Genomic DNA, 20,252 nt, shown 5'->3' with positions numbered 1-20,252 from the left:
GGTGCTTGTTTACCTGCTAGGGAGCTAGCTAGCTAGCTAGCACCTGGGGCTAAAGCCAAAACGGTGACTTTCTCCATGTCCAGCTTTTAGACTGGCTCGAGGTTCATCCAACAGTCGCAAACATCGATCGAACATGCCATCAGTCCAGACTGATCTGTCTCAATGCTCACTACATCCATGTAGCCGGGAGGGTCCATCCTTCTCTTCATCCAGCAGTCTGTCAAAGTCCACCCACGAGTCAGTTGGTTCGTCCGCCCATTCAAATATCTATCATTCCATCCATCCATTTTTACTCACGTCTTTTTACAAACATTATGCTCAGCAAATCACCATCACTGGCTAATTCCTGGCAACTCAAAGACATTGTCCCGACTTATCGTGTGCCAGGTAGAGAGGCGTGAAGCCTAGCAACGCGTCGTGCATAGCGATAAGCACACATTGCAGTTGGATTGACGAGATGTAAAACCAACATGCACACACCTTTGCAGATCATTCTGGTACAAAAAGCCTCCAACCAGGCTTCTCAGTCTCGCTGTTTAGCGGAGCTTTGAATTTAACGAGAAAGCACACAAACAAGTGATGTGTTGGTGCGTGGTGCTTCCTTTGCGGGGCCTTTTGTTTGCACTGGCAGGCATTCACTTGGCTGCTGAGATAAGACATTTGTTTACACGGTGAGCGAGCACCGGGGATATTTTAGATGCGCACATACAAGCACTTTTGTTACGTTCAATGTAGTATCAAACAGGCTTCCTGCAATTTTTCTTTCATTGAGCCAGAAAAAAACATGCTTGAAGCCGATCAAAATCAATCGGCTTCTGCCTTCCCGACACGTGAAAATCCTGATAAAATGGTTTAAAGTCTTGTGTCTAAAACCAACAGCAACCCTGCTATCTTTCTCATCAGGAAACTTCACTCAGATCAGAGAGCGCTTGAGAGAGAACGTGAGAGCTTAAAGCAATGACATCTGCTGGCAGCCAAGCAGGAAAGTGATTGAGTTATTGTTGCAGTCCAGGTTTATTAACCTCTTTCTTGTTGTATATTTAGATGCTGCACACCAGTTCGTGCAGGTAAAATACTCCAAAAATAATGCATAAAATGAAAATAAATAAACACATAAATAAAAATAAACAAATACAAAGAAATAATAAATGGCGAGGAAATGAGTGAAGCGTGAAAGTGCTGCAAGGGCACTGAAGCATGCGCTGTGAGCTGAATGGATCATTTGAGTATTTCTGCTGCAGCCAGCGTACCGGAAGGACATTTGAAGGGGAAATGGAAAAAAAGTTGTCAAATGGCCTAAAAGACAGCAGAAATGACACGACTGAATTTTGACACCAAATTTACAATTGTCATGTTTTATAATTGAAATGTAAAGCACTGTTCAAGAAGCCATGCTTAAAAAACACATACACACAGAAATGTGGCTTTTTTGCTTTGAAGCAGGCATTTTAGGGGAAATTTCAATAGGATCCGTGCCCCGATAGGGTTTCAAAAATGTAGGCCCCCAATTGAGCGCAAGCCATTCAAAATGATATTAGGATCAGCACCAAATACAAGAAAAAGTGTACAAACCTTATAACTAGCACACAGCATTGATTTTTTTTTTTTTTTTTTTAAGAGCTCAGTATTGTTCATTCGGAAATGTCATCATCATTGCTCTTTTATTATTATTTATTTTTATTTTTATATATATATATTTTTTTAAGCACACAGCATTGATATCGAAATATCGCACCACACGGTGTGCGCGCTTTGTGCAATTTAGCGGTTCAGCCTTCATGCTGGGGTTTGCACTTCATTCCACCATCTCGCCGCTATAACCTTTTCGATGCAACGCGACGCTCGCTCCCCTCCCAGTTAGCTTAGCATGCCTCCCTCAAACCTAAAGGTCAGCCCTTTTGCAGCCCTCCGAGTGCGGTGGAACTTAGCATGAGGTCTGTGATGGGAAAGTGACAACTCCTGCCTCCGACATGTATTGTTGGTTTACGTGAGGCATTTGCATGTAAAACTCACATAGCTATCAAATGCCCTCAAATGAATATTTTGCCTCAGAGCAACATATTCTGTGGCAAATAGCCAACATATAACCAGACACTGTTTTGTGTGGGGTGTAATCCTGCAAAAAGGTCAGAAATGTGTGACTTGGTGGAAGAATATGATGATACATCATGTGTTTTGTGTTACATAAGCCCGTCGCCACATCGAGCTGCAACGGGGAATAAACAAGACATTGCTGCAAAATGGAACCAATCGAAAGTGACAGCCAACCAGGGGGGAGGGGGGGGGGGTACTATGCACAACGGCAAGGAAAGCAGTCACGATATTTTGAAAATTGCCTGGAACTTTGGCTCGCTTTAGTAAACCTTAAGGTAGTGATTCCTAATCACTGCGCCGTCAGAGATCATCAGCTGTGCCAATTGTACTTAATTGGTCCAGAAATTGATTACTCTCCTTGGGCGTAGTACTTTTTTTTTGCAGCGTTCAACATATCTGGTGCGGTATTCCTAAAGATTCTTAGTGGAGTTGCTTCTCATGGCCAAATTCTAAGAACATTTTAAGAATCGTGATGTTATTTTTGAATTTCATTGAAGGGTATATCCTAGTAAACATAAGAGCTATTGCTAAAGAACCCGAGCTCTTAAGAGAGCTCTAAAGGTGAGATCTGTTAAGTGCAGGGAAGGGGACTTTTAAGCGGCTTAGGAGTCTCCTAAGCAGAGGACATAATGGCAGACAGAAGAGGCGGGAGAGATATTGTCCAAACAGCGGATAACCATGAATTAATGCAATGAGCTCATTTACTATCATTCATACCAAAGTGAAATGTCAAAAGTGCACTAATTGATCCTCTCCTTTGAAAACGTACTTTGAAACCCTAACTGTTTTAAAACCTGAGGTCAAACATTCTAGCGGCGGAATTTTTCAATTCTATTTTGTAACAACTGTTAGAAAAGGTGACACTGCTTGGAAGCAGACTCTCCTGTGAAACCTTACTTTGAAACCTTGGCTGTTTTAAAACCTGAGGTCACACATTCTTTTTTTTTTTTTCTTTTTTTTTTTCCTTTAAGAGCTCAGTATTGTTCATTCGGAAATGTCATCATCATTGCTTTTTTATTTTTTTTATTTTTTAAATATATATATATATATATATATATATATATATATATATATATATATATATATATAATTTTTTTTTTTGTGTGTGTGTGGGTGAGTATGTGTATGTGCGTGCGTGCGTGCGTGCGTGTATTTGTTAGCTCACCAGAAAACCTATTAGAAAAAAATCACACATTCTGACAGCGGAATTTTCCAACTCTATTTTGTAACTGTTAACATTTTTTAAAGGTTAGTCAATTGATACAAAAAAAATGTGTCTAGGCCACCAGAAAAATTCAATTACAGCAAACATAAGTACCCATTTCTCAAAGTTGATGGAAACAGAAATGATGAGTTTCAATGACAAAAAAAGAAAGAAGTGGCTTTGCTTTCTTGTTTGGCATCACCCTCCCTTAACTTTACAGGTCGCATTTGCATCTTGTTATGGACGGCAGCAGAATGAGCATTGATTCATGCGAGCGTGAAGAATAATGCGCTGCTCGTTTCCACAGCGCCACAATATCGTCCATTAACCTGAAAAAGCAGCCGTGCTTGCTGCCTCTTTCTCACATTCTTGGCGGAGTCGCATCTTTTATCACGAGCGCGGAATCATCCTTCCAAAAGAGTAATGTATGCAGACCGTTGGGTGGGATGCCACCGAGTATGCAATTAATTGGTCATTTGGTAGGTTCTGCTTCTTTTCTGCCCTCGCCCCCGAACTGTGAAATTTGGGAGAAAATAGAAACGCCAGTGACGTCGCATGCTAGGTGGCTACCCGAAAAAGGCGTCATTACATTATTGAGCCCTGAAATCGGATAAACACCCAAATGTGGGGTCAACCCCTATTGTATGCATCGGTTTGGCCCTTCTTCACAACACTAGGTGGCTACGTTTTAGCATTAGTAACTGAAATATTAAGATTTCATGAAGTTGAAACGTAGCTTGTGTTGTATGTCAATCTCCTATGTCAGAATGCTAGGTTGCTATATGTTAGCATTGTTCAAGCATAGTTGAACACATCTATCGTTAGATGTTTGAAGAAGAAAAAAGCCAGTTTTTTTTGTAACCAAGCAAGGTAACGAAAAAAATCTCAGAATATGGGTAGCTGCCTAAGACAATATCAAAAAATTGGACAACATTTTTTTTACACACATTATTAAAATATTTGTCCTTGTTGGACTGATAAATCCAGCCAGTTAGTCTACCTTTTTTGTATCCTTTCCCAAATCCATTTGTGGAGTCAGTGATTGCGCTTATCAAGGTGTCATTGCAACACTGGCGACTCGTAAGCGAGTAATGAGTCCTGCCAGTGACCCGCAGCTAACGCCCTGGCCCACTGTCAGCACACATGCAAGGTTTTTTTTTTACCCCTCCGTAACCCGACCGTCGCCATTTCTACTCCGTGTTTAATTGCTAATCAAGTAGCTTTGGAGATTACCAGTCGTTCTGAGAAAGCATTATGTGATTGGGGTCAAATGCTAATTGCGACGCATGGAAGCATGGAAGGCATAAAGTATACAGTTGGTGGGTGTTTGCACACATGAGACACATGATGTGCAAGCTTAAGCGGACGTTGGATACAAAAAAAGATGTTAGCTTGTCTCTGCATTTCTCATGTCTGGAAAATGGCTGAACTTTAAAGGTGTCTGCAAAATGGCGGTAGTTTTTTTTTTTTTTTTTGGTCTCGACAATAGTGCGATGATATTTCCCCATAATTCACTCTTCTACTACATTTTACACACCTGACACCAATGTGCTATCGTCACAAATGTCAAAGAACACCCTCTTGTTACCTCCATCAAGGATATTTGCCATTTGAGAGTAGAACGCCTTACCTGTCTAAGCTTGTAAAGTTTTGATTTGAAAGAGGTCTTCTGGGTAGCTGATACGACTTTTATAAGGGCACTTTCCATTTTAAGTCCTCTTTTATACTAACTATGACCTCAAAATGTCACCATGGTAAAACTCATTTTGAGTCCTTGCAGGAGGTTTTGTTTTTGATGGTCAGAGAAGTCAGAGCAACAAAAAACAGCTGAAGGTCTTCTAAGGCACTGCTTCTCAACCCCGGTCCTCAAGTACCCCTTATCCAGCCTGTTTTCTATGTCTCTCTCAGCCAACACAGCTGAGGATCGTTATCAGGCTTCATGCAGAGCTTGCCGATTAGCTGATCGTTTGAAACACCAGTGTTGGCTGTGGGAGACGGGGAAAAACAGGCTGGATAGGGATACTCGAAGACACGCGTTCAATGTGCACTCTCTCTATGTTTACAAACCACCAACAAACATTCACAGAGAGAAAAAAGTACAACTTCTCATCAAGCAACCTCCACCTAACAGTCCATATTAGCTCAGCACTTATAAAGCATAAGCAAAGCCGTTCCGCTGTTATTGCAGAGATATACAGAAGTTGATCCAGGGGGCAGTTGCCATGGCAACAACAGACAATATTCTCCGGATTACCAGCCACATGATTTTTAAAGTGCCTTTTGAGAGTAGACACAAAAAAAGATATGACAGCGTGTTTGTTGATATAATTAAAGGTGGCGTTAATCTTTCAATCTGACCAGATAACACGACGGCTGCGAGGAATCAAAGGCGTTGGTTTTAATCATTGCAATAGCGAGTCCCTCCACAGACGGGTTATTCATCACAATCGTGCTATTAATCATTTTACCAATAAATGTCAGTTGGTTTTTTTGGGGTCAGGGTGAATATGAAAGACTTTGTTTTTTTCTGTTTCTGCACTTAATTGAGCAAATTGGTCGCAAATGTTTTCATCATTGCTTCTGGGGGACCACACACACTTCCTAACCAGATGTATGACAAAAATGCTACGACCAACATTTTTTTTGGGGACAATAATATGTTCTGGTCTAAATGTAGTACTGTATTGTGGTCAATATTGCATTAGTGATAGATGAGTTAAGCAGCAAAATCCAAAATCACAGTTGCTCAGGTTGCAACCAATCACACCTCAGCTTTAGAAAACAGGTGAGCAGTGATTGGTCATTGCCTGAGCAACTGTGATGTCATCTTCAGTTGAGAGCAAGTGGCAAAATGGCCGCCCCCTAAGATGGATAAAAACGGCTGGATTCTGCTTCATAACTCATATTCCATAAATGTAATATTAATCAGAATGTCACATATAACGTATTATTGTCAAGAAATGTTTAAGGTTGACCTCCCCTTTAAAGAATTTCAATTAATAAAAAAAAAAAAAAAGTTAGCAATAAACTGGTCAGAAATAATGTGTAGACACTGTTAATGTGTTAAAAAGAAATACACTGCTTTTCTTGAGACAAAAAATAAACGCTAAAATACAACTGTGTGTTTGTATGGAAAATCATTTCTGGGTGACCCCAAACTTTTGAACGATGGTGTACATGTTTTGACAAAAGGAGCATTTTGTCATGTCAAGAGGAAGCACTTAGTCCCACATTACCTGTGGAATGATGATGCAAGTTACTGTTGTAGGAAGAAATGCTGGGAAATACTTGCTTGGTACCAGGAGAAATAACGCAAACAGCAAAAGTATCAGTGAAGCGGGGAGGGCAATCGATTAAAATTGGAGATGACTTTATTGTGGGGGGGGGGGGAAATCTGATTATTTTATTCTAAGGCTATATTGCCCAACTCTCGATACTTGTAAAAGTTGCAGAAGGTTTCTTTTGCCACAAGCACTCAGCATCAAGTGTTGGAAGTGCGTAATCCCCCAGGAGAGTCACCCATTTGAAGGCGCCGGTAACGTGATCGCGCTCGATATGAACATAATTGCATTTGCGACGCCTCCCCATCAGTTGGCGGACAGTGGCGAGAGGCTCAACACATTGCTTTTGCAGGGGCGGGATATCGGCTCATACACTTAGGGCGGATTAGCCAGCCGCTAATTGAATCAGCGGGATAATGATTAAAGCACTCATTGACGCCTGCGTGGAATCCGTCACATGACCCGTCAATGTTTGCCTGTGGCCTTCACAAAGACCTCTGAGGAAGTCAAGAAAGTTATGACAGGGCAGGGCAAACAAGAAACTTATTAACTTGGCACAAAATGACCAGATTTTTCCCAAGGTTAAAGGTGGCCCACCCTATTGATTTTGAGTAATACCTGAACATAGCTTTGAAGTGGAAATCAAGAACCATACTTATTTTGACTCATGTCGAAGACAAATGTATAATAAAATGCCTTCCTTTTCCAAAGGTTTTCTAAAGGAAGTCCAGGCAAGAACCATATTAATTTTGAGCAATACGTGAAGGTAGCTTTGAAGTCAAACGGCTGCAGGTTGCAACTTGCACCTCCTGCCAGCCACCTTCCACCTTGGTGAGAACAATTTCCCATCATGCATGTCAATCCCAGCATGTGTCGCTCCACAGGTGTTACGCAACACAAACCTTGCTGTTATGTAACAGGCCCGAGACAATTAAAAAAAAAAAAAGAAGAAGAAGAAGAAGAAGAAGACCACAACTACATGGAAGTTTCTTCCTGAAAAATCAATATTAATGATTTTATATGAAGATGAGAACTTTGCAGCTGTGTTTGTTTGGGTGTGTGCCACGCTCTGGCTGTGAACAAATTCGCAGCAACCCCGCTAACTAGATGTGAGGAAGGGGTGTGGGGGGGGGGGGGGAGACAGAGAGAAATGAACGGGCTTTTCTTCGCCGCTCTCGCCATGATTGCATCCATTGATTTTAGGGATGTCGCTAATTCTAAATGCTCCATTTGTGCATTTTTTTTCAACTGATTTGATTTCATGTGAGGCCAAGTCTTTTACTTAAGCGGCATCTTTCTATGTAACGTACAAGTTGTGCCTCAGTCTCTACAGTGAACAGCTGCTTTCTTCCATATACAGTCTTACATAACACCGACACAAACATTCTTTTGGTTACACTTTTATCTTCAATTTTGTTCACACACAAAAAAAGTGTAACGTCCGTTCAGTTACAGTGGAACCACTCTTTAGAACCTCCTCCGAGGTGGTTCTAAAACGCCGGCCCACAGAGGCTCGCCACTTGCGAAATGTTATGGCAGAACCCCACACGTTGCGAGCGAGTGTGCACTGCGCACAGTTCAGTTGATCCCATCCCAATTCCCGGCTGCACCTGTTGTAATGGAAAAGCAACACAGGCCATGCCGGGCCAAGCGAGGCCAGTGCGTGGCGGTGTACGTTATTGCAGTAAATCGCATTTAATAATAGCCCATCGACTGAGAGAGCGTCTCTCCGGTGCCACCCTGCTTCTATTGAGCGGCACCTGGTCGCCATGACGACAGCTTTTTCAAAGAGCTACGCGGCAGCCGTGTTTACAGCAAAAAGTCATGAGTGAGGAGCAATCAACAATTCAATCATGTCTGATGGTCTTTTTCAATCATGTCTTGGGTCGCAACGGAAGATGCTTGCCAAAGGACAATGGCTTCTTAATCAACACTGCAGCCACGCGATTATTGATCAGCCAGCTCAGTAACGCATCACGTGTGCGATACACGCGCAGTTGATTAGTGGGGGATCAGGAACACATCTGCACTGCGGCGTCGTGTCTCTGGCTTCCAATGAGACTTCTGTTTATAGACCAGGATGGACAACTTCATCAGATACCATAAATGGAAGCCCAAGCTAAAAATGATCCCATTCGGATAAAATGTCCAAAAATTAGCAGCTCTTTAACCACCACTTCTTAGCTCCTTCTTGATGAAGCTGCGAAACATCTCTCAAAAACCGAGTCAGCCTGATGTCGGAACACATGTTGGCTGTATGTCACTTGGAGCGACTCCAACACACGTCTTGCCAGAAAAAAAGAACATTCTGTGTTCTTGCTGGAATCTTCACATTTCCTGTTGCCTTTTGACATTTTGGCACCACCGCAAACAAAAACTCAACCTTTTCTGCTTTCTAGATACACATAGATATTTTATTCATTCATCCACAATAGAAATTCTCTATTTAGCCACTTTTTTTTTATACTCTTGAGCGTGTTTTATCCACTTCTTTTGCCCGCTTCTTTGACATTTTTTTGTCTTCTAGCCTCTTTATAGCAATTTTTTAGGTTTGAAAACCTCTCGTTAGCTCATCTTAAGCCTTTTCATAGCATCTCTGTAAAGGTTATTTGAGCTTATTACCCAAATGTAGCCTCTTCTTAGCCTTTAGTTAGCCATTTGAGTCATGTTTTCGTTCTTCGAAACTTTTTAGGCATTTCTTAGCCTCATCTTAGGCTCTTGTTGGCCAGATTTTGCTTTCTGCAGGTTGAAATGCTCTTTGATTTTTAGCCTCCTAACAGTAGTAGTACCAAGGACATGAGACAAAATCACCCTGAAAGCATTTTTAAGTAAGACAACAAATAATATGATTCAAGGATAGGTTTGGTAAAAATGCCATGCAATAGCCTCGAAAAAATGGATACTTTCGTGAATTTCGCATACTGCGTCACTGCTCATTAGCAACATAGCTAGGTGCGTAGTAGACATACTACATGAGTCATTTTGGCTAACGTCTTGATGCTAACCCCAATTTCTGTTATTCATATCAAGCTGCGTCACGCCCGGTGGTGTCCAGTGAAAAAAATGTGTCAGCACTGCTCATTCATAAGCAGCGGAGCTAAGCGGGTAGTAGACGTACGAGTCAAGTCCTTTTGGCAAATGTCTTGATGCTAACCTCAATTTCTGTTATTTATACTAAGGTGCGTTACGTCCAGTGCAAAAAAATGTGTCAGCACTGCTCATTCATAAGTAGCGATAGCGAAGCGGGTTGTAGACTTTTCGGCTAATGTCTTGATGCTAACCCCAATAGCTACTATTCATATCAGAACACGGCAGAAAAGGAAAGTGAGGAGTCATGTGACCTACAGCAACTGAACATTTAATTCCGCCGCACTTGAATAAGCAATACGATGTTCTGGATCTAGTTTTGTTTTGATCTTTCCTAATTTATTCTATTTTATGTTAATTGTGGGTCTTTTCCAGTGTTCCTCTGGGGGAGCCCTCTTCCCCCCGGAGCAGCTGCTGGCTGCGGCTGTCGGGGTGCTGTCTCGCATGAGACAGCATAATGCAAATTAATTAAAAAAATTAGTCGAATCAGGAGGAGACAAAAAACATGTACACATACAGCCAACAGGTAACAACATGGCTCTACTACGTCATATCCGGTTTGGCCGCTGCAATCGCCCTGCTGGGAAGATTTGTGAAAGATTGAGTGAATCTATATTGATTCGAGGAACTGTTCATTTTGGCGTGTATATTATATTATTTAATAACAATAACATATTAAAATGTGTCCCAGACCGTCCAAGGCACTTTAAAAAGCGTCATGTCACTTTTTCATTGTTCTCTCCCTCTTTTGACCACTTAGCATCATTTAGCATCATAGCCTCTGCTTTATAGCTGCTCAAGATGCTGGTTTTACCACTCCTTTGTGGGGACACTCTCTCCTGTTTGTAATTAAAGTGTCTTTTTCTGACAGAGGGTTAAGAGGTTACGAGTGGTATTAATTACCGTAACCAAGGCGACAAGAGGCACCAAACCACCCGCCACTGTGCGTAATTATGATGATACTTCAAATCATTGAAGGAAGAGAAGCGATTATCACATTCAAGGAGAATTACCAAGCCACAATAACCTTTCACACATTGGGAAAATAGTTTGACCCCGGCGAAGCAGATAACCCAAATATGTTTTATTATCGCAAAGGTACATTTGTTCTATTGCTTATCAGCTGATTTTCTGATAGCTGAACGCTTGTAGACACAATTTTCCTGCCTCGCTTTCTATCTCTCTTTCAGCAGACAAATTAATAGCACTCGATCGGCCAGATGCTTAACGAACAATTCAGCGCGTATATTGTTGTCAAGGAGACAGACCATTTTGATTCACCTGTGTGGCTCGCGAATTAAGCTGAAATGAAAAAGGGTTAAGGCTAGGGCAGGGATGAGTGCTGAAAATGTATATATATTATATATTTTATATGTATTATATATATTAGATGTGAAGTAGTTGCCCCCGTCCTGATTTCTGTTTCTTCTGCATATTTATCGCTTGCAAAAGTTAAATTTAATCAAACCAATTTTAACATTACACCGAGTCAACCCAAGAATATATAAAACGCAGTTTCTAAATGATGATTTGATTTATCATGTTATTTTTATGCCAGATGTAATGAGCTGCAAACATTCCAAGAAGTACATCTTAGGACTTTATCATCAGTCCCAGAATGTTCTCCAAAAGTCTTGAGGATCATCAAGATGCTTTTTTTCCTAATGTGAGACGAGCCTTTGTGTTCTTTTGGGACAGCAGTGGTTTTTGCCTGGGATTTATCAGTATTTGATAAAAACAACATGATGCCAACAGTAAAGCATGGTGGTGGCAATGTGATGATCTGGGGCTGCTTTGCTTCCTAAGGACCACGACAAGTTGCTGTGGTTGATGGTAGAATATGAATTCTGCTGTTTACCTTTGAAAAAAAAAGTTTTATGGTTCAAGTAGTAAAAAAAAAAAGGGAATAAGAAAATTGCACTGGAAATGTTTTGTTTTATTTATAATGGCATTTTTGTGATATTTTGATTAAACAATTAGAATATTTTTTCTTGGAAAATACTTTTTTTATTGCTCGCAATGTGATTTTTTTTCTTGTAATATAAAATAGTTTTTTTTTTTTCTAATTAAATAGAAATGGTACAAATGTAATCTTTCTGCTACTCACAAGTAACTTTTCTTTCAAAAAAACAACTCAATTCAGGTGCAACTGCATTAGTAATAGCTAAAAGTTCACAAGAAATTCACAGGACAAAAAGCGAAATATATTAAAAAGTAGCGGTGAACATAAAGAATCGGATGTCATTGAGAAGGGATTTTCTTTACTGCAGGGCTTCATTTTGTGACTTCCGAAGGAGGTGGTAACCATGGCACAGTCACTCTGTTCTGTTCTCTATATTCAAGTTTGACAATGACAAAGCAGCAGGGTTAAATTAGTTGCTGCATGGTTGATTTGAGCATTTTTGGTAACAAAACAGCCCTGCTTGCTATTGACTATCCTTGTGCATGTGTAGCCATTAGCCAATAGTCTTTTTTAAAATAAAAAATAGGCACATTTGAAAGAAAATCTACATTTAGTGGATCATGCTTTTCTTAGCTCATTAGCAAAATGTAATCCAATAAAAAAACACATAATGAGCATCTAAAAACACTGTTGTAATTACTAATCATACATTTGAAAGGAACATGAATAGGCACAAGAATATGTACAGTATCTGTAGTAAATGTTTCTGTTTACATCAGTATGGCTTACTTGGTTATGGATACATACATCATTACAAACATTGTATAACACTATATAATGCAGTGCTTCCTAACCATGAAATACGATCCAGTTTCACTTAATTGGTCTAAAAATGATTGATTTACTACAAATATAATAATTAATAATAGTCAATAATCAATTAATAATCTTTTTTTTTTATCGCCAATGAAATGCTCTTCCGCAAAATGGCTTGAAGTCAAATACATGATCATAGTGTCCACCTGTGGCAATTAAAACCAGGTGATCCTAATTTCAGTATTTGTGATATTTTTGTTTGGTGGTGTGACATCAGAGTTATGTAAATGACAGTACCTTGGGCTCGATAAAAGGTTGGGAAACTGATTCTGTATATTTGTTCATCTATCAATGTCAGAAATATTATTATTATTATTATTAGCAGTAGTAGTAGTAATAGTAGTAGCCTATTATTTTATTTATTTGTATATTTATTTGACAGATTTTTGTCTCTTATAGGTTTGCCATGAGATTTTTGTAATGTAAAATCTGTGCCTTGGCTTAATAAATGTTGAGAAGCAAAGATTTTTCTGATGAGAGTCGAAGTCAAATTCTGCCTGTAGAAAAATAATTATGGTTTTAATGGAGGTATTCATTTAAAGGTCGTAGTCATCAACTGCAACAAACCCGGAGATGCTCCTTATATTATGTTTATCTTACCCGACATTAGAGGGTGAATACGTTTAGGGAAGCCCCCCACCTCTCTCTCTTGCAGAAGCTTGTTTATATATGCTCTAATAATTATGATCACAATTTTCTGCGCTACAGGTGGTCGGTCCCATGAGGAAAGGGGGTTGGCTTGGGGAAGGTGGGGGATTGTACTTCTATCGCGCAACAGGTCCGCCTCACTGTCTCGCACTCAACACGCGTGGAGGCTGCCTGCTCTGCACGCCGCCTGTTGCGCTCGCTCACTCACACCAACACCACCATCTCCGCTACTGCGAGCATGGATGCCGATGCCACCGCCGCCACCCGCCTACGCCGCATGGCAGCCCAGTGACTGGCGGGCCAGATGAACCCCCGCCGCCCCGGGTCCTCCTCGTCCTCCTCCGGCATGCAATGGCTTAACCGAAGAGACATGAGTGTCCGGAGCGGGGACGGCATCACGTTGTGCCAGAGGGCTCTGCAGATTGTCACAGACCTTTGCCTCACCGGACACGTGGACCGGGAGAAATGCTCGGATATTTTCCCCTTGGAGAGCAGCAGCATACCAGGTAAAGGACACGCAGGTAAATGCAGTCAAGTCCTTACTCTTTTCTTCAGCAAACTTTCATTGTGCGTGCATGTGGACTGAAATAATCACAGTGGTATTGATACAGAAAACTGTCCGTCCATCTTGTTTGTTCCCTGGAGCTGATCACAGTTGATTTTGGGTCAGAGAAGTGGGTTACCCTCCGGACTGGTTTCCAGTTAATGTCAGAGCACATAAAGACAAACAACCTTTCAAACTTTTTAAAGAAGCTGACTTTTGGTGAGATACAACAGCAGGGCACATATAGACAAACAACAATGCAAACACAAACTTACGGACAATTTAGTCTTCAATGAAGTTAACATGCATTTTTTGGAATGTGAACCCTGAACCTTAGACCTGTGTGGCAGACATGCTGACCGCTCATATGACGTGCTGCCCACAGAAATCATTTCATGGAAGTTTGTATGAAAATGTCTACTACAGCAAGTCACAAAGCTTAAGTAGCAACAGGTGGCTAGTCAAAAAAACAACAACTGTTTTTCTGACCATATTTGTCTGCAAACATTGCCTTTAAATCTGAATATACGTGGTTGTAGAACAAGTCGGTGCATCTCACGGAGGCATCCTGTACTATATGAAAAGTAAAAGCTGTTCACAAGTGTTGAAAGTACAGCGGTGGGGTTGAGAGCTCCAGGGCCAAAATGCCAGCTTCCTATGTAGTAACAGAGGTGGAATGCCACAACCAGAGTTGGAAGTTAAACACTCCATTTCCCACACACTTTGGCGAGATTCCAATTTGCGTGTTTTTTCTGACTGCCGTGTCCTACATTTCCCCCTTCTGCAGACATCTCCATCAGCCTCCTAGCTGTGGTGGTGGGCTTCTGTGGCCTGGCCTTGCTGGCGGTGTCTCTCTTTGTCTTTTGGAAGCTGTGTTGGCCTCTCTGGAAGAGCAAAGCGTTGACGGTTCACCGTGGAAATGTGGGGCTTCCCGTAGCCTTTCTCGAAGCGCCTCACAACAACTCGCCACCCTTGCCAGATAAAGCAGTGCCATTGGAAGAAAAGAAGAAGCACTCGCCTGAGGTGAAGCTAAACAGTCGTAGCACAGTCAAGCTCCTGGAGGCAGCCATGAAAATCAGCCAGACGTCGCCGGACATCCCAGCCGAGGTGCAGACCACCCTCAGGGAGAAGCTGAGCCATCAGGCCAAGATCCAGAGGCAAACCACCGAGCCGACATCATCCTCCAGGTAGCCCCCAGTTTCACACTCATCAATGCCAACATTGTCCAGTAATGTCATGTTGACATGTGGCCGGCATCTGCGGGCAAGTTTGGCCCAAGTCACGCAGTGTCACGCTGACCTTTACAATCTCATGTGGGAATTGTGTGTTTCACAGTTAAAAAAAAAAAATAAGGAAACCTCCTCCAGGCTCACGAGCTGTGTCACACAGGCTTGCAAGCCTACTATCAACTGTACGTGTGAACCCAGCTGTCATGACAACGCCTGCAAGCCACCCCAGTAATTAAACAATCACCCGGCACTTTGCCTTTGTTTTCTAGGACGGCGTTTCAAGGCCAATGTCCATAGTTAGCATTGCCGCAGGTTGCCAAAAGATGTGGCGCAGCAGGCAGCTGTGTGTATGTGTGTGGACCCTCACACCATGCACTCACCACTTAAGATCACTAACTGGTGACTTTAACTCCTGTCAATAATACGTTCAAAGACGAAAGATTCCAACGAGTATTCATTTGCGATGTAAACCTTGCTTTTATTTATTCATGTGAAGAGTAAGCTGTTGTTTTCAATACCATGCACTCTTAAGTGCCTGTTCATTGCTTAATAAACGCCAAAATACCGAACCCTCATGAGCTCTATAAAGACATGACGGATGTTGTTATTTCTCGCATCATTCTAACAAGCTTACCCCTGTTTTTATTTTTGGTTTTAGTATATTGCTATACAGACTCCATCCCAGACAGACTATTAAAAATACATACCAACCAAGTGTTTTAATAAAACCATTTGGCTCCATATTTGTTTCTTTGTATGACTATTTGAAAAATGCCTGCCATCTTCCAGTAGAACCATGTTTCTAATTCATAGTGTCAACACCCTGACCAGTGTAGTTTTGGCTTGCAGTTAGATAGTATTTAGAGATAATTTGGTCAATTTTCAGTTATAAAAGGTGAGTGAACGTCGCCGATTGTTCATGTGTTACAACAAATGAGGCGGGCTAGTTGCTTGGTGACAAGATTGGCAAGGTGAACAGCGTTTTCACTGAAAAGAAGCAAGGTAAATGGAGATTGAAGGCGTATACTGTAGGGTGCTTTTGTGTCGAAGCATAAAACTCAACTGAACATCAACACATTTTTCACCAGAATGACTGAGACGAATATGATTTTTGCATTGGAAGCTGCTTTACAACATTTTAGCTTCACCTCATTAAGTGCATTGAGGCTCTAAAGACGAGAGACTATTATCCAAATGACCTCACAGGCACCGTTCTCCACAGGCACAATTCATTCCGACGCCACCTTCCACGCCAGATGAACGTCAACAGCTTTGACTTCAGCATGGACGCGGTGCCTTTCCGACAGTCCTCCACGGCGAGTATCGGGAGAATCAAACCAGAACTCTACAAGCAGAAGTCTGTGGACTCGGAGGGCGAGCCCAGAGAACCCGCGGAGACGTGTGGAAAGCTCAGTTTTTCGCTGCGTTACGACTATGAGGAGCAAGCGCTGGTGGTGAGGATCCTCAAAGGCTTGGATCTGCCTGCTAAAGACTTCACAGGAACCTCTGACCCTTATGTGAAGATCTACCTGCTGCCAGAGAGGAAGAAGAAGTTCCAGACGCGGGTCCATCGCAAGAACCTGAACCCCACGTTCGATGAGACCTTCTGCTTCCCTGTAGTGTACGACGAGCTCTGTAACCGCAAGCTTCACCTGAGCGTTTACGACTTTGACCGCTTCACCAGCCATGACATGATCGGTGAGGTGGTGGTGGACAACCTCTTTGAGCTCTCTGACCTTTCTCGTGAGGCAGTGGTGTGGAAAGACATCCACGCCGCAACTACGGTGAGTCAGTGTCCACGCTTGCCGATGAATACAATCATTTATTTTTAGCTATCTTGGAGGGGTACACTTAATCTCTCCTGCGAGGCAGACCTTTTCGGAAAGTGGCAATCGAAATGCCTTACATAAGTCCAAGAACACCCACGTTTCTAGAAACTCTTGGGGACTGAACCGTAATTATAGCAACAAAGAAGACCAACACATTTTATGATTTAGGAACAGAAATAACACTTAAAAGAGTACCTGGGCTAAAGAACTGTCAAACAATTTCACCAAGATTTGAATGTATGCTTTTAAGAACATCTGAAAATGGCTGCCCACTGAGATGGATTAAATTCATATCCAACAAACGAAATATTAAATCAGAACATAGAACATATTATTGTAAAGAACATTTTTGACCTGCCTTCCCCTTTAAAGGCTCTTTATTCTGCTAAGCTAAGACTCTTGTGCACGAAGGCCACGGCGATCAAATAGCTGACGACGTAACAGTTTATCTCCAACCCAAAACAACTCTGGCTCTTCGAGTTTGAGAAGTTATGTAACCATATCTACCTGAGTGTCAACACACATTTCATAACGATAACATGAACAAAGTCATCATTTCTCCCCCTCAGGAGACCGTTGACTTAGGGGAGATCATGTACTCGCTGTGCTACCTCCCTACAGCAGGGAGGATGACTCTGACGGTTATCAAATGCCGAAACCTCAAAGCCATGGACATCACAGGCTCTTCAGGTACACCCACGCATCAAAAAGCACTCACAGGACCGCAAACCCGACTCAATGGCAGGTGGCCAATTAAGAGTGGCTAAGAGGAGAACGACACAGAGGGAGGGTGCCGGAAACTCATTAATTGCATAATTGGAGATAGGGAGTTAACGCTGTGTCCGAGATGCTAGCTAGCATCAACACATCTGAGGTCCAAGGCTCGAATCTCGACTCTGGCCTTGTATCATGATCTCGGTAGTCCAGTTTTCTCCCAAATTCTAGACCATATATGTTTAGGTTCATTGAAGACTCTGAATTGTCCATAGGTGTGAATGTGAGTGGTTGGTTGTCTACATGTGACAAGCTCATGAGTAGTCCAGGATGTACTCTGCCTCTCGCCCAAAAAAATGCTTTTTCTTCCAGATCCATACGTAAAAGTCCACCTAATCTGTGACGGACGCAGGCTGAAGAAACGGAAAACCACTACCAAGAAGAGCACTCTTAACCCCGTGTACAATGAGGCCATCATCTTTGACATCCCCCCGGAAAATGTGGAACAAGTCAGCCTCTCCATTATGGTGATGGATTATGATCGGTGAGCATTTGTGCACAACATCAACCGGCTTAGCGTGTTGCTAACAAAACGGCTACGACATCTTGCTGGCAGGGTTGGACACAACGAGGTGATCGGCGTCTGTCGCGCGGGGCCGGACGCCGAAGGCCTCGGACGGGATCACTGGAACGAAATGTTGGCTTACCCACGAAAACCCATCACCCACTGGCATGCCCTAGGAGAGGTAGGCTTTCTTAAAATTTAAAAATAATAAAGCTTTTCACAAGCATCTGCAACGGATGCCTTTCAGGGAGCTACGGGACATTGGCTGATGTGGCAATTCTGATAAAACCCTGAACTCTCAGTAGAAAGCTTTCACACAGAATAAGTACAGGATATAGGATTTATTGGGGGGAATCCACCAAAAACCGAGTTATGGATTTCCCCAGTTACCTTTCTGTTAATTTTTTACTGCAGCCCGTCAAAGCAGAAAACAGAAGTCAATGCATATTTTTATTTTTTTTTATCCTTTAGTGGCCTGGAAGGGGGGCAAGCTTTGAGAGTCAAGCTTCGTGTCCATCGCCCAAACCTCCACAGACGCCGTGACGTAGCGACAATAAGAATTTATGAAGTTGATAGCACGTTGTATGACATGAGTCCATCACGTAAAGGCATTTCTACCAGTTTTCTGGCTTTTACTTTGGGTATAAAAAAAATATAGCAGTAATTTAACAGGTAAACTGAAAGCGGAAGGGCTGGGTTTATATCTCAGTGCATCATCAGTCATAAAGCAAGCGGATAAGACCATTAGAAGGAAAGAATGTAGCTGATACATGTAGCAGACAAACAGTATGTACAAATAGATCAAATAATATACAGTACATATTTATTTATATTTACTTCCCACATGTGACTACTCCTGCCTGTAGTTAATTATTCAGTCTACCATGACAGTCTAAGTAAAAAGTGAAGTGATAGTTCTGTGGTAATCCACATTCAACTGAACAATTTTACAGTTACATAAAATAGTACAAAATATATGTGTACAGTGATTTATCAATGGATGTTTTAATGTGGACAAGTTTAAACGTGCCCGTGATTCAGAAAATGGGAATCGTATGCCATCAGTCTAACATCTAAAAAAACAAAATAAAAAAACAAAAACTGTTTACAATAAAAATTTACAAATTTACTTTTCTGGTCTGGGATGCTCGCAATGTTAACATTTTAGTCAAGTTTTTGTCTTTGATCTACTCAAATAGAATCAGTTTCATTCGACTTGTGCGATGTGTTGTGGGTTAAAAAAAAAACACTTTTGCGGTGCCCTCTTGTGGGTCAATGTGGTACTATGAAAATAGCTAGCTTGCTAGCTTTCCAAATACATAGATTCTTTAACATTGTTCTTTATAGACAAGAGACGTTATCCACTTGCAGAAAATAGCAACTGGCAAAAAAGCTAATATGTTGGCATTTAGTGTTCAACAGCTAAAAGTTAAAAAAGTGTGTGTGTGTGTGGGGGGGCATAAAGATGTACATATATTTTTTACACAAAGCCATACAACTATTTGATGCATCTACAACAAGTGTCTTGTCAGTAATAATAATAATAAATAAAAAAAAACAAGGCTATGTACTGTTATTATATTAGCACAAGCACACTGTACAATGATGCTTCTCTTGTGCACTACCCTTAATGTTCAAAATCAATATTATATTTTAAGCATGCCTCTTATGTTTTTCTTTGGGAAATTTTAAGTTGATGAATATGTCCTGTTTACACTTGTACATAATGAAAAGAGAAAAAAAGTATGGGGCTGTTGTATTTCTATTGTTTGGTGACAATGGAGTGACGTTTCTTACGCGTTCTGTACCACGACATCATGTCATGTCCTGATTTGGACAGATTGTGATAACTTTTGTAACTCAAAGTCCACGTTTGGAGTATCATTTGCTGTATCAGTTTCATTTGTATTTTAACAAAATAAACCGACAGTTCTATCACATGATCACTGGAGTTTTGTTGTTGTTGTTGTTTTTAAACATCTCCTGGTCCTGGATGAGACTTAACAGACTTTGCTTGACTTTCTGAAGCCTGCAGAGCAGCAGCGCCACTTGTAATTTTCAGCCAATCTAAAAATGCATTCCCCCTGTTAAGTTATTAACATTGTTTTTCAGTTTCAATTTATATTTTAGCCGTTTTGGATTTAGTTATAGCTGTGGAGCTCAATTAATGGGATTGTCTATTGTATCTGTCTCACACTCCTGAGAAAATAAGGGAGTGTATGTGTCTGGTACCTGTCTCTGTCGGAAGAGACAGGCTGATGTATGATTGTTTTTCTCT

At 41.4% G+C, this 20,252-nt stretch overlaps 1 protein-coding gene across 2 annotated transcripts; it reads left to right on the top strand.

Moving 5' to 3' along the window:
* Positions 1-13,236: 13,236 nt before the first annotated feature.
* syt10 (synaptotagmin X) lies at positions 13,237-19,869 on the top strand. 2 transcript variants are annotated; one of them, XM_086059132.1, is made up of 7 exons: positions 13,237-13,599; positions 14,425-14,824; positions 16,089-16,650; positions 17,265-17,385; positions 17,782-17,953; positions 18,026-18,155; positions 18,446-19,869. In XM_086059132.1, the coding sequence occupies exons 1-7, from the start codon at positions 13,398-13,400 to the stop codon at positions 18,515-18,517; spliced, it is 1,659 nt and encodes a 552-aa protein (XP_085915258.1). In that variant the 5' UTR covers positions 13,237-13,397; the 3' UTR covers positions 18,518-19,869. The 2 variants fall into 2 exon arrangements, with proteins under 2 accessions (XP_085915258.1, XP_085915257.1); XM_086059131.1 differs by having other exon boundaries at positions 13,237-13,614.
* Positions 19,870-20,252: the final 383 nt, after the last annotated feature.

The sequence above is a fragment of the Leptonotus elevatus genome, chromosome 17, assembly GCF_054856555.1.
Source record: "Leptonotus elevatus isolate MCC_2025b chromosome 17, RoL_Lele_1.0, whole genome shotgun sequence".
In the NCBI taxonomy this organism is placed as follows: domain Eukaryota; kingdom Metazoa; phylum Chordata; class Actinopteri; order Syngnathiformes; family Syngnathidae; genus Leptonotus; species Leptonotus elevatus.
This window is presented reverse-complemented; position numbering and strand designations above follow the sequence as displayed.